This window comes from Squalius cephalus (assembly GCF_949319135.1).
Source record: "Squalius cephalus genome assembly, chromosome: 12".
Classification (NCBI taxonomy): Eukaryota; Metazoa; Chordata; class Actinopteri; order Cypriniformes; family Leuciscidae; genus Squalius; species Squalius cephalus.
Genome location: NC_137133.1, coordinates 25,533,874 through 25,549,312, shown reverse-complemented (window position 1 = coordinate 25,549,312; position 15,439 = coordinate 25,533,874). Strand labels below are relative to the sequence as shown.

General features: G+C 36.4%; 1 protein-coding gene across 1 annotated transcript; it reads left to right on the top strand.

Annotated features, from left to right (window-relative positions):
* Positions 1-3,666: 3,666 nt before the first annotated feature.
* Positions 3,667-4,365, top strand: LOC307168909 (inhibitor of apoptosis protein-like; the record flags this gene model as incomplete). Its single annotated transcript, XM_079889214.1, has 1 exon — positions 3,667-4,365. One exon carries the CDS (start codon positions 3,667-3,669, stop codon positions 4,363-4,365), a length of 699 nt encoding a protein of 232 aa, XP_079745340.1.
* Positions 4,366-15,439: the final 11,074 nt, after the last annotated feature.

Below are 15,439 nucleotides of genomic sequence, written 5' to 3'. Positions count from 1 at the left end.
CTCATACAGACACACCCTCTACGTACATGAGCAGTTGTCATTCTACCTCAAATTGCCGTAAATCCTCCAAGTGACCGTTACAATGTGTATGCATTAAACATATCATGCAACAGTAGTTAAAATATGTCTCAAACTATTTTTAAAAACATTAATACAACTCTTGCTTTACAAAAACTGGTATTACACTAAACCAAGAAACAAAATTGTATATTTTATTTACCCCTACAGTTTTTTCTCAGTTAGGCATATAGTTATTTCTTTTTTTATTCTCTATTTTAACAGACCTAAAATCATGATGCTTCAAAGTATGGATTGGAAGTAAATTACCAAAGACACAAACGACTTCAAATATTTATACAGTAGTGTGTTGCAAAAGCAGAATTCTATCTTCTTTAAATAAAGATTCGCCTTTATTCATGCTTTAATTTCTTTAAAACAGTCTGATGACATGCAATATTTCTGTGGTTAATTGATTAGTAATGTTGCGAGAGGTTTCCTCATACGAGTAAAAACGCTTTAGATGTGTTTGTGACAAAACATTGTACTCACTTAGACCTTTTGAAAAAACATTAATACAACTCTTGCTTTACAAAAACTGGTATTACACTAAAACAAGACACAAAATTGTATATTTCATTTACCCCTACAGTTTTTTTCTCAGTTAGGCATATAGCCTAGTTATTTCTTTTTTTATTCTCTATTTTAACAGACCTAAAATCATGATGCTTCAAAGTATGGATTGGAAGTAAATTACCAAAGACACAAACGACTTCAAATATTTATACAGTAGTGTGTTGCAAAAGCAGAATTCGATCTACTATGCGTTGGGATAATCCAGACATAGCTTTACTAAAAGAAAATATTATGGAAGTCATTTTCAAACTGTGAGTAGGCTATGCTTCAACATGTAATTATATCATATTTTATATATTAATATCATGGTTCCATGTTGTTTTAATGTTTGTTTGTTTGTTTGTTTGTTATTAACTAATACCTTTTTTAACTAACACTTCAACATCCTGCACAAATTAAAGAAACGTATGAGCTAAGGATGTTCTCTGACCCAAAATAAACGGGTAATGGTGTGTTCACAATCTACAATATACAGTTAGATATGCTCCTACTTTGTATGTGTGTAAATAGTTGTGCTTAATTCTTTGGGTGTATTTTTTACACATCAACATATTTGTCACACCGTAGCGATGCATCACTGTCTTGTAAAGCCGGACTAACTTTAAAACATCATCTGTGTCGCTAAACAACATGGTTAAGCAAATGAATTACAGTTGATACGTGGTATTTTTACGTGAAAGGAGGGAAAGGAATATTTAACATATAAAAATACAAATATTTTAACCTATCGTCAATTTCAATTGTTAGATAAATCATCTAACAATCAACAGTTATATGTGAAACAATTAGAGCTGGCTAGAATTAGTCGCATTAGAGCAGGATTCTTGTTTATATTGAACATTTATTGTACCGCATGTTTAACAGCGCTATTGTTCTCTGCCTCATCAGAGTTCACACAGTTTTCACCGGAGCATACCGACTCTGAAACAAGACAAAGTATTAGCACGTAACATTTTGGACACCTTTGTTTTTAGGCATCTTTGCATTTCTTCTGAAACACCCTGTTTTGAAATTGTTTAACAATTTTTAACATCACTAGCGTAACACTTATCGTATTGTCGGGTGTGATTGTAATGTTTTGTATGGAATTTTCTTTACACTTTCCCCGGATATCTGTTTCCCACAGTTAGCTGTAATGTTAGTGAACTCTAGGTCTTCTCTTTGTTCATATACGACAGTATTCACATGAATTGACTTGATTTGATAAAATTATGGTTTAAACCATAATTTTCACGTGAGACATTTACATTATATTATTATACCGTCCTAGTTTTTAAATAGCGCTAAAATGTATATTTTACATTTTAACCCTTTATGCGGATATAGAATGCCGCACAAGGTTCTCTGACATATCGTGTAAAACATCTATCTAGATCTAACTATGTTTTTAAAAATACCGCGAAGCAAAGACAAGGACACATCTTTCTATAAGCGACCCTCAAAATCTGTGCATACAACAAAACACATGTATGTGTACAATGATTTATCAGAAAATTACTTTTGTTTGAAGAAAAACTTAAAATCAACTGGTGCTTGATAACTATTGAAGCTATTAAACACCTCTGAATTCGGTAATGTGATATCACGTTTTAATTTTAACTCAATACATTTGAATGCGCTAAAGGTCTATGAACTTTAACATCTTAATAGTTGGTAAAATGAACTTAAAGCCTAGGCAAAATGAAATACATCCTAACTACTTTCTACATGCTTGTTACAGATCTTATGACGTACAATTCACCCATGCATATATTTAAAAATATATGTATATACATAAATATTTTGGTGTAATTATAGACATCTCTCCGGTGGCATATGCATAACTTCTCCATGACGCTACTTCTGATTCAATGTGGCATTATATGTAATCCTATACAGCTGTTTACGGCGTCATGATGACAACCCCTCCAGCGGGGCGGGGTGAGCTGTTGTCCTGATAAATATTTCAGGACTTCGCACACACCCCCGGTTTGCCGGTCTATCATTTTCTTCACTACTTCAATGTATACTCGAAAGTATAATGTTGAAATAAAAATAAATAAATAAATAAATAAAAAATTACAAACATTTCTGTTGTGTTAATTTCTGAGCTCACAAAAATAGTATTATAATAGTATACATAATAATAATATTTAGAATAATTAAAAATACAATATTATTTAAAAGATTAAATATTTCAGAGATCCTTGTAAAGAGTTGCGGAATGTTTTCTGCATTTTAATTACTGTATTCCCGAGGTGGCAACCATTTCCATACCATGCCTGGATGTGCTGTGCCACGAACCACAGAGGCTTATCACGTCTCTGAAAAATGTGTGGTGATTTTTCAAATGATACAACTAATTGGCCCGCTGTGTACAGAACAGAACAGAAGAAAGGACATTTTGTAGTGTTGAACAAAATTCGATTTTGTTCTTAGCATCGGTTCCTGCATCAATAGAGGGAGGAAGCACATACCACCCTACGTCGACCTTCTATCTGTTCAGGAGTTCATTAAAGATTATGTGTTCTGTCATGGATGACTAGACACTAGTCATTGGATGTCCAGCAGAGAGCGGGGCTTGAGTGGACACGACCTGTGATCACATTTTTATGTCTTCATCCAGAGTTTACCCCCACCACAAACCTGTCGTCCTCTCACTCTGCCTTTTCCCTGCTTCGCAACGTAGCCATCCTACAGCCCTGCGACACCCGTAACATTGACCACCACGGCATCCGTTTCAGGCCAAATGGAGGAGCGGGTGGGTTACTTAAACCTGGATATGTCTCACCAGGATATGTCTCACCAGCGACCTCCGGCTTGGCACAGTCCTGACATGCGTTGGGAACAGGGACGCCTTGACACCTTTCAGAATTGCTACAGTAACTCCAGCCGAGCTTTCCAATGTATCAAACTCGGCAATGCAACAGTGTGAAGAAAGGTTGCTCACATTTGTCTACTGGCCCTCAAGAATAACTGTTCGACCAGACCAATTGGCTAAGGCTGGTTTTTACTATGTTGGTCGTCGTGATGACGTAAAGTGCTTTTGTTGTGATGAGAGAAGACCGTTCAGGGGATGCAGTGATGATGAACAATCCTGTGGTGAAGTCTGGTTTAGAGATGGGATTTGAGCATGGCCTGGTGAAGCAAACCGTTCAAAGCAAAATTCTCGCAAGTGGAGAAAATTACAAAACCGTTCAAGAGTTGGTGTCTGATTTACTAAGTGCAGAAGATGAGAAGAGAGAGGAGGAGCGAGAAAGTAAGTTTCTTACTTTTCTTAAGAAACATCATCTTGCCATGTCACAGCAGCTAAAAAGCGTGCAGAGCTTAATGGACCATCTTCTAGAGGAGAACGTCATCTCACAGAAAGAGTATGACATTATTTGTAACTGCACTACAGTCAAGCAGCAGACAGGGCAGCTCATTGAGTTAGTCCTGTCGAAAGGAAATGCAGCAGCAGAGGTCTTCAGCAACTGGATCAAGAAGAATGATGTCTGCCTGCTGAGAGAACTGATGGCCCAGACAAGTGAAGCTGCATCCCCGAGTCAAGATCTTTCAGACTTGCCTATGGAGGAACAGTTAAGAAGACTTCAAGAGGAGCGCACATGCAAAGTTTGCATGGATAAGGAAGTGAACATTGTCTTCATCCCCTGTGGTCACTTAGTTGTGTGCAAAGAATGTGCGCCTTCTCTGCGCAAGTGCCCCATATGTAGAGGATTGGTCAAAGGCGCTGTCCGTACTTTTCTATCATAAAGTGAAGATATTTATCATCCAAGTAACAACAGTTTTTGGATGTGCAAATTTACACCAACTCTAATTGTTTCACATATAACTGTTGATTGTTAGATGATTTATCTAACAATTGAAATTGACAATAGGTTAAAATATTTGTATTTTTATATGTTAAATATTCCTTTCCCTCCTTTCACGTAAAAATACCACGTATCAACTGTAATTCATTTGCTTAACCATGTTGTTTAGCGACACAGATGATGTTTTAAAGTTAGTCCGGCTTTACAAGACAGTGATGCATCGCTACGGTGTGACAAATATGTTGATGTGTAAAAAATACACCCAAAGAATTAAGCACAACTATTTACACACATACAAAGTAGGAGCATATCTAACTGTATATTGTAGATTGTGAACACTCCATTACCCGTTTATTTTGGGTCAGAGAACATCCTTAGCTCATACGTTTCTTTAATTTGTGCAGGATGTTGAAGTGTTAGTTAAAAAAGGTATTAGTTAATAACAAACAAACAAACAAACAAACATTAAAACATGGAACCATGATATTAATATATAAAATATGATATAATTACATGTTGAAGCATAGCCTACTCACAGTTTGAAAATGACTTCCATAATATTTTCTTTTAGTAAAGCTATGTCTGGATTATCCCAACGCATAGTAGATCGAATTCTGCTTTTGCAACACACTACTGTATAAATATTTGAAGTCGTTTGTGTCTTTGGTAATTTACTTCCAATCCATACTTTGAAGCATCATGATTTTAGGTCTGTTAAAATAGAGAATAAAAAAAGAAATAACTATATGCCTAACTGAGAAAAAACTGTAGGGGTAAATAAAATATACAATTTTGTTTCTTGGTTTAGTGTAATACCAGTTTTTGTAAAGCAAGAGTTGTATTAATGTTTTTAAAAATAGTTTGAGACATATTTTAACTACTGTTGCATGATATGTTTAATGCATACACATTGTAACGGTCACTTGGAGGATTTACGGCAATTTGAGGTAGAATGACAACTGCTCATGTACGTAGAGGGTGTGTCTGTATGAGATGCGAGAGCTGTGCAGGAGAAGAGATAACGATCTACCAACTTTTGTTGGCCTCTCAGCTTTGAGAGGGGTGTGTTAGGGGGCGGAGTCTGTTTGACCCACTGCCCCGTCTTTCAGTAGTCATTTCCAACTTGGACTCTGAAGTGACCAGTCGTGTTTTCTGTTTGGGAGGTGAAAAGGGGCTGTTGGGTTTTCCCACGGGACACTTGTTGTGGGAGGTGGTAGGGGCGGGGTTTGCGTGGGTCTCTGTGCAGCCCTCACAGAGTGTCAATCCTGACAAATCTCTGGAGTGAGTGGACATTCTTTTACACTGCTCCAGCACAAGGAAACACTTATATATCTTTTAAACTCTGAGTCTTTAACAATTGGGTATGTAAAAACGTAAGGCTTTTTAAACTAGTTTGTGTTTTATGTAAAAGTTTTACAAATACTGTATGGAAGTTAGATCTTTTTTTGTAAATGAAAAAACTCTCTTAAGTTGTTTTTACTTTTCTGTAAATGACTGAACGTTGTATTTTTAATGTTTTAACATCTTAAAATAACGCTAACTAATTTTTTAATAACTCTTTTTTAGAGAAAATCCAATTTTAACTTATTTCACTGTTGTTTTAATGTTTAATATTTAATGAGTGTAATTAATGCACATATGTCTTCTTTAATAAATAAATGAAAACACTGTGATGTCACGTCACATCTGTGTCATCCGGAGGCCTCCAATGAGACATAAGTAAAAAGATCTAATACTGAATTAATAACTAAATTAAATAAAACGTACAACATTTAAAACATTGCTTTGATTAAGTATTTTTTACCAACGTAGACTTGGGTTCACAGACCGGATTTCACATTCATGTTATGCTTTCCGTGCGCATGGATGCTTTGTGGACAGTGAAAGATATATATTTTAGCTAAAAACTAAACAAAAACTTATAGTGAATTGTAATGTTAAAAAGTTTTGCTTAAAAACTATTCACTTTATGTATTATTTTTTAACTGTCGTTGTTTGATATGTTTGATATGTTGTTCACGTTTGAAACATAATTTACCATTTTTTCTGGTATCTTTAAAAGACATTCTATATCTTGTTTTAAATGATTTAACGTTGACTTTTTTGTTTTTAACAGGGTTTAAAATCTGTATACGTAAGAAGACATTCTTGTTTACATTTTTCTGATAGGCCTAACGTTTTAAATACTACCCTATACACCTTTGTATTTTAAAGGTCTGTATCATTTTATTAAAGTTAAAGTTATTTTATTATTAAAGTTGTATGGGAAAGTGTTACACGTGTGTGTGTGTGTGTGTGTGTGTGTGTGTGTGTGTGTGTGTGTGTGGAAAATGTTTGCCTACCGCTTACGTTTCAAAAGTTTTTAAAACGTTTTTAAATGATTGGGGGAAACAAAACTCTTCTTTAATTAAAAACAACTCACTGATCTGTTACCCAATACAAAGTTGGCTTGGGAGGGGGTCTTGATGTGGGAGGGGTTTTGGTGTGGGAGGGGTCTTGGTGTGGGAGGTGTCTAGGGGTGGGAGGTGTCTAGGGGCGGAGTCTACGTCTGGTCAGTGTCCAGACCTGAGAAATGCCATTCTAACTTTGGGATGTAAGAGTGCGGTCGTTTTTCGCTGAACTCCTCACGAGGACTTTGTAACTTTTGGAATTAAAATCTCTAGACCTTTGGATATGGATAAGCGTTCTGGATATACCTCTGGTCTTGGATATATCCTTGTTGTTGGATAAATCTTTCGAGCTTTGGATATACCTTTTGGATATACATTAGGATATACATTTGATGTGGAATATACCTTTGGATATACCTTTTGACTCTCTTTCAACAAATGGTATGTAAAAACGTAAGGCTTTTTAACAATGTTTTAAACTAGTTTGTGTTTTATGTAACAGTTTTACAAATACTGTGTGGATGGATACATTTACTTTTCTGTAAATTATTGATTTTTAACATCTTAAAATAACGCTAACTCATTTTTAATAACTCTTTTAGAGAAAAATGCAATTTTAACTTATTTAATTAATGTTTTAAAAGTGATGGACACTTCATATGTAATGAAATTACATCTGTCTTCTTTAATAAATAAAAAACACTGATCTCATCTCTGATTATGTCTTTATTGTACATTTCTTAAAAAGTTTTAATATACATTGTCATAATGTTATTTGTTAAACAATATGATGTTTAAACATTATTGTAACCGGATATATCTTTGGAGATAATAAGACTTTTGTTCTTCTTTCAACAAGTGAAATTGTAAAAACGTAAGTCAGTTTTTAAATGTACGTATGTGTTTACGCGTTTGATATGTTTTAATATTTGTTTAATGTCTTAATACTAATACATTTTGATAGCTTTAAGATAATGCAATTTAAACTTTTTCATTAATGTTTTAACATTTTACAATGTATGAACACTAAAGACGTGTATTTTAACTTTATACAACGTTTTATACACCTTTAAACACTATGTAATTGTGAAAGTACAACTTTTCTTCAAATGTGTTAGAAAATAGAACTATTTGCTTGATATAATTTTAATACATGTTGTTTTAGATGTTTTAATGTGGATCGTGGGAAAATTTCCCACGGTCACATGACCTGACCAGAAGTGGGGAGGGGTGGGGATGTTTGTAGGGAAGGGGACCATGGGAAATTCCCACAGTCCGGAGCTGAATATTGCTTTTTCAATGTTTTAACATTTATGTTTTAACATAAAATGTTGTTTTAGATGTTTTAATACTAACACATTTTGATATCTTTAAGAAAATATAATTTAAACTTTTTTCATTAATGTTTTAACATCTTTAAAATGTTGTTTTAGAACTAAGAGTGGGAATGTTCCCACGGTCAAAAAGGGGGCGGGGCTTAAGGGCAATAAATCACTCAAAGTGACATATAGTGCCCTACATTCTCTCTCTCACCTACGTGTGTAGTCAGCACTTTACCCCAGAGGATATAAGTACATCAGCCAGTGGATGAACCAGGATTAAGAAAGGAGCAACGCCATCTAGATTCCCCTGGAATGACAGGGGTAAAGGTAGGACACTATTAAGCCTGGTAGTACTTTAAAATAACAATAAATCATAATTTATTACATTATTTACAGTTTACATACAATTATGCTTGTATGAAATAAACGAAGAAAAAAATTGTGTACATTTTTTTTTATACAGCTTATTAGTCCATATAAAAAAGTATAATAAATCATCCTGTTGCCATTTATATTGCCATTTGTTATAATTGCATTTGTGGTGGTATTATACATACTTTTTGGGTTCTGAGAAATGATTACTAAATATCCATATTTAAAGTGGGAGAGAGGCCGCACTATGCTTAAATAAGTTTTTGTCTTTATTTGCACAGACGCGTTTCGGCGCGTGCCTTCCTCAGTGTGCAACAGTGAAGGCACGCGCCGAAACGCGTCTGTGCAAATAAAGACAAAAACTTATTTAAGCATAGTGCGGCCTCTCTCCCACTTTATGTATTATAATTATCTAGGCCAGCACTCTTAAAATTGATAAGTGTACACACTGAGTGAAGCCTGCTCCTATCCACATTTATTTAAATATCCATATTGACATTTATGTGTATCTATTTCACATCTCTAGGAAGAGCCTCACAAGCTTGACAGCCGGTTTATCAGAGAGCAAGGAAGCATTTTAGGGCTGCAGTCCTAGATGAATCTCAGGAGATGCCTGTAGGAGACTTCACAGAGGAGGCACTGCCTGCGGGTGGAGTAGCAAAACATCATGACTATGCCTACCATCCTTCTCCTGGTTAGTAATTCAAAAACAGAGTAACAGGTTTTTCTATGTGGCAATAAATTACTTTGTAACTATAGGGTTCGTCGGATTCAGAGCAGCTGTGCTTACTATACATTTTTTTTACAGGAAGCTCAGTTACTCTGAATAATACCGCACAATATGATAATGATTTGGATGATTGAGAACCACTACAGATATTACATTGTAATCTTAGTTATTGTAGTCTCTTCATTTCATAAGAGCCCAGAATTACTGTCAAGCTCACTAACAAATAACATCCAATAATGAAGACGAAGTGAAAACTAGTCTATGACTCAATGATAAACATTAAGGTGTATGATTTTTCTTGCTTTAAAGGTAAACTGGATGCTGCTACATGGAGAATTCAAGAGTTGGAGCTTCAGGTTTTGTCACTAGAACTTGAAATCCAGCAGCTGACAGTTAAGCAGCAGCAGCCTCTGATTTTCAAGTTCTGTGTCACAGATGAGGAATTTTGTTACTACACTAGGTTCAGCTCAAAGGAGGTCTTCACTGTGTTTTGGGAGTCAGTTTACCCTTCTGCTTCAAGGCTTTTGTACTGGTCCAAGGCACAGCGAACAGCACAAGAGACACCTAGCCCTCAGCGAAAACTTCCGCTCATTGACGAACTGTTCATGTTTCTCTGTCGTGTTGCAGCTGGGCTTCAGGAGAAAACCTTGTCATCCATCTTCGAGGTCAGCTTGTCTACGGTTAGTCGCATCATCTTAACATGGACAAGCTACCTTTACCAGGTTCTTGGCTCGCTACCATTGTGGATGACACGAGAGCAAGTGCAGGCCACAATGCCAGACAAGTTCAAGCTCTACTGCCCTCAGGTGAAAGTGATAATAGACTGCACGAGATCCGTTGTGAAACAGCATCTTCTCTCTTACTACAGTCGGAAACATTTTCCAACTATAAAAACCACACCACCTTTAAAGGTCTAATTGGCATTGCCCCATGTGGGGTTATCACATCTGTATCTAAATTGTACACAGGCTCCATCTCCGATATATAAATAACTCAACAATCACAGATCTTGCAGTTACTTCAACCAGAAGACGGAGTAATGGCTGACAAGGGGTTCCAAATTGAGAAGATGCTGTCACAGGTGGGGGCAACCCTCATCATCCCTCCACTGAAAACATCGAATCAGCTCAGCACAGAGGACACCCAGAAAACACAGGCTATTGCCCACCTGAGAATTTTAGTTGAGAGGCGATACGCAGGGTGAAGGAGTACCACATTTGGGATGGGCTTGTTCCCCTTTCTATGGCAGGTTCAGTCACTCAGCTGTGGGCCATCTGTTGCCTACTCTCAAACTATCAGGGACCTCTTGATATCAAAGGGGACAAACCCGTCTGAAGTGTTTCCTTTCTTGGGTGAGACTAATTCTTCAGTTCTTTTAGCTGTTTGACACTGTGTAGATATACTGTAAATACAAGTGCTATGTAATATATTTTTTAATTTGAAACTGTGTAGATATACTGTAAATACAAGTGCTATGTAATATATTTTTTAATTTGTTACATTTTCTATCTTTTCTAAGAACATAGGGGTTTGTATATTTTCATGGTTATTAATAAACAATGTTGTGAAGCATTCTGTAAAAAAATGCATTTACACCTTAACCATTAAAAGAACAATAATATTTTTAAAACTTGTCAATTTTTTATTTACATATTTGGTAATAGCATATAAGTGAGGTGAATGAAACTAATAAAAAGCTTCCATAGCAGCTCAAACCTACAAACAAGATTGGAAGCAGTTCCTTGCAACCATGGAACATAAGCAAAAAGTGACCAATGACAGACAATAAAGCCCATATATATTTACATACAATGCAACATTGACTGAAGTTGTAAATTGAAAAAGTATTTACAACAGGAATTACATGCATCACAGATGTACATAGAACTATTTACATTTGAAAATTCTGCCTCAACGTAATAATGCATCCATGTAGATGTTGTGATAAAAATAATCCAGCTTCTGTCACATTGAGTTGATGATCTCCTCATCCCTAAATACTCTTTCAACTGTGAAGTCAGTGTGGGTATCTGTTATAAAAATCACACCACTGAAGTCCACTTAAAGCCAGCTGGCCTTGAACCTGATAATAATATTTGTGGCTTTTCTTAAGGCAGACCAGGCCTTGAACTGTGATCAGGTGTTTAACTTGAGCAACATCTTCAACATCACAACTCTTTAGTCAAGTCAAGTCAAGTCAAGTCATCTTCATTTATATAGTGCTTTTAACAATGTAGATTGTTTCAAGGCAGCTTTACAGAGATAAACGTGTAATTTAAGGTAAGATTGTTTTGGCTATATAGCGGTTCTTTAACCCCCTGAGGTCGACGGTATCGCCGGCGATACCAGCTCGCTTTTTTTTTATCAGTGTAAAAGAAACTCATAAATACTCTGTTGACTCATACTCAATACTCATTTTCCATAGGAGTTTCATACATCAATCGATTCTGTTAAATGTGTATTATTTTTGTGTATACTCACAATAAAAACAAAGTGTTGTGCTTTTTGCCAAATAAAGAAAAATAAACGTGATGCGAGTTCTGCCTTCTCTCTGTCAGTGTAGTCCATTCTGAAACGCGTCCGAAAATGAACAATAACTCAGCGAATACTCAGTCAAACAGGCATACAGACACACAGGCATGAAGCTTGAATTCTCTTCTTTTAAATGAAGTAATTTATATAAAAAACAAATATTCTCATCTTGTGAAATCTGTATTAAAAGAGAGCGATTCCAGTCGAGCTCATTACAGCTGATTCAAATGTAATGTGACTCCGCCCACGGAGAGCGCGCGCTATTCAAACGCAAATGTCTGAGGCAATCCGCGCAATCCTGTGAACGCCCCCATATCAGCTCGAGAAAACACAAGTTTAGATCATTACTTGTTTACACCGTCTCGCAGCGCTGTGAGGAATAATAATAATGGAAAATGTACCTCAGAAGTGCGGGTATATCGAGGAGCGAGCTGAGGAATACAGTAGGCTAGTAAGTTTTTTTCCTTCTCACGTGAATCGGGTTTCTGTTTATGAATGAATGAACGGCAGAGATGCGCGCTGTTTACCACAGCTCGCAAAAAGACAGTTTAAATTTAAATCGCGTGTGTGAATGAATGATGATGTTTTAGCAAACTGTATTACTATACTGAGATGAGTAAAAATCAACTGAAATATGTTGAAATAAAATGTAGGCTATTTGTATAAGCAACGTATTAAACTGCAAATTAACATTTATATACCCTAATATTTCATAAAAACAACGTTACAACATTTTGTTGACTAGATTTGAGTACAGTTTTTACTGTAGAATATACTGCCACATCAAATAAGCTTTTGTTTAGCAATTTCTATATAGGCTATATAAAATACTATTTTTGTCAAAAATAAAGTCATCAACTAAGATGTTAGCTGTTCCAATGTTGGCTATATTCAAACTAATGAATACATAGATAAAATGTAGGCCTATAATCTTTTTCTTTTTTTTTTACAAAGAAAGAGTACACTTGAAATATTGTTGAAATTGTAATTATTGTTGTAATTGTAACCTTTTTAATAAAATAGCAAAACATATTTACAAGATAGATGTAAGCAAAATCTTAAATGGTCAATATAAGTCTTCTTCTAAATATATCTTTTGTCCTTGCATTGTGGCTCAGTCAGTGTCACACCTGAATGCATGGCTCATTATGCAGAGTCATTATGCAGAGTGGGTGGGACATTGTATTCTAAGGTGTAAACCACTCCTCGTTCAGGCCCCCTCGCATATTGGCTTTCCAAGCAAAACCTGTTTTACATCAATTTAAATCAATGTATTGTTTTATGTGAACGATAAAGCAAGACTATTTTCACATAATTTTGAAGCCAGAACTCGAAGGAACACCATCCATTAGTCAAAAGTCTTATTGACACATATTTATTATGAGTTTTGTGGTCTTATTTCAGCAACTTTCATTTTTATTTTTTTCAATAACCACGCATAAACATTATTCTCTTAAAAATTAAAAAATATACATGCATGGTGATCACATATTTTGGTAGCCCTGTTTGTGCTATATAGAGTGAATTTACATCTTTGCCATTAACATGTTTATAAATAACTGAAAAAAGCACAAATGTCAGAGCATGTCAGAACACCTCCAGGGCCCAGAAAACCGCTCAGACTCCAGAGGGTTAATAAAGTTATTTTCCAGCTAAAGTTAGTTTTGATTGATTCGCTTCTGTCGCAACGATCATTTGTTATTAAATTAGGGGCCGCTAAGACGACACCATTCTCTCTACACAAACTTTAAACGCGAACCTGTAAGAAACGCTGATGGCGTTCACATGCGCATTAAGAATTGGTTCTATAGTTACGTACCTCTGCCAACCCAAATGGCGGTGTTTCTCTGGGGCTGAAGACTTTAGCATCAGGGCTGGCTGCAAGGTGAGGTGCATCAGGGTGGATGATGACCCCACACTGTGTCACAGAGACATCACAAAACTCTGAATATTGCCTCAGTATGTCAGGTTCCAGGTCCAGCCCTCTTTTCATAGCAGCTGTCTGAGGAGTTCCTCTCAGAATGCGAGCAGCTAAGGATTTTGCAGTAGACTCTCCACGGACATGGCATATTTCACCAAATCTGCTGGCTGTAAGTCGGGGTTTGCGTACCTGTGTCCACAGCTGGCATTCTGACTGCAGTCATGTTTCTTCCTCAATTGCAGCAGACATCTCCCTTGACACCTTAAAGGTCTCTAAGTGGCATTGTTGCTTGTAGTTGGGCTCAAATTGGAAGTGAAATTTAAAATTGTGACCAGAAGGTAAGGCAACTGAGGAAATCCAGGGGCACCAGGGTGTTTAATAATGTCTCTACTTATCTCGGGAGGGCACTGGTAAGAGAGCAAAGACCCAAATGGCACAGGGCCAAATTTAGAGTCCACAAAATTAAGGGCCTCGAGCCCGTGCAGCAATTTGCAAATGCCTGGTTGTGGGCGTTTGTCTTGAAGTTTCTCAGCACTGGCAATGATGTGAGGATCTGGAAGAGGCCCTGACAAAAAAGTGAGATATGTCAAGTTAAATTTACATATCATTGTCACCTGACCTTTCATATTTTAGCAGACACCAACACATATCACCTCTCTATAAATACACATGAAAATGTTTTGAGCTGCCCCAAACCCTTACATATTAAGAAATGTTCATAATTTGCAGAAGATATCAACTGAAGGCTTAAAGGGAAAAGATACTAATCAATGTTCTGTTATACATTAAAATATTTGGACATGTGTTCATTCAGACTTACCACCATATGCTCTGTACAGTTTACATTTCACTCCAGTTCAGGCATGATCCTTGGTCTTTGGTACTGGTTTACACACCACCATGTCATTTGTTGCCTCAGGAGCAATTCCCTGTAATAAATTGATGATAAATTATTAATTGACAAATGTCATTACAAAATTCTAGTCCAACATCATTAAATGTAATGCATGTTAAAGTATTACATGTGTCCTAGGCCGGTGCCAGGTCTGCAGTGAGCTGGTGAAATTTGTGGAATGTTTTTTTTCCTTTTAGCTGGTTGCTTTAGAGATGCTTGTAAAGTTCAGTATGTGTGTGTTGCTGCCATCCGTCTCTATGGTGCTGAATTCAGCTGTTGATATGGTTGCTTAGTTACAACAGTCTTTCTTGGGCTTGCTTATTTGGTATATGTTTGCAATGTTTTTTTAGATATATAGTTTTGCATGTAGTATACATACATACAATTTTCGATGGAAATAAATATATTTAGTATGACATGTTCATGTTGCACTAGCATTTGAGTTGTGGGGGGTGTGGGGGGCACTTCAAATGTGGTCACCCAGGGGCACTACACAGTGTTAATCCGGGCCTGGTTATGTGGCACGTCGCACCGACTAATATGGTCCTTTGATGTTACGTCCTCGCAACATGCCAGTTTGGTCATTAAGACGTACTCATCACGTTCTTACGACGTACCACTATAACGTCGCCACGACGATTATGGGAATCACAAAGTTACGTCACTGGAACGTTATGTGGTATGTCGCTACGACGAATATGGTCCGGTCCAGTTACGTCTTCATAACGTAACTGTGTTAGCTGGGATAATTGAGCGAATGACACTTGCAAACTGCTTGCACCCTGAATGCTGAATAACAGCTGAAATTAGATATCAAAACATCAAATAAAATAATAATAATTAAAAACAAATT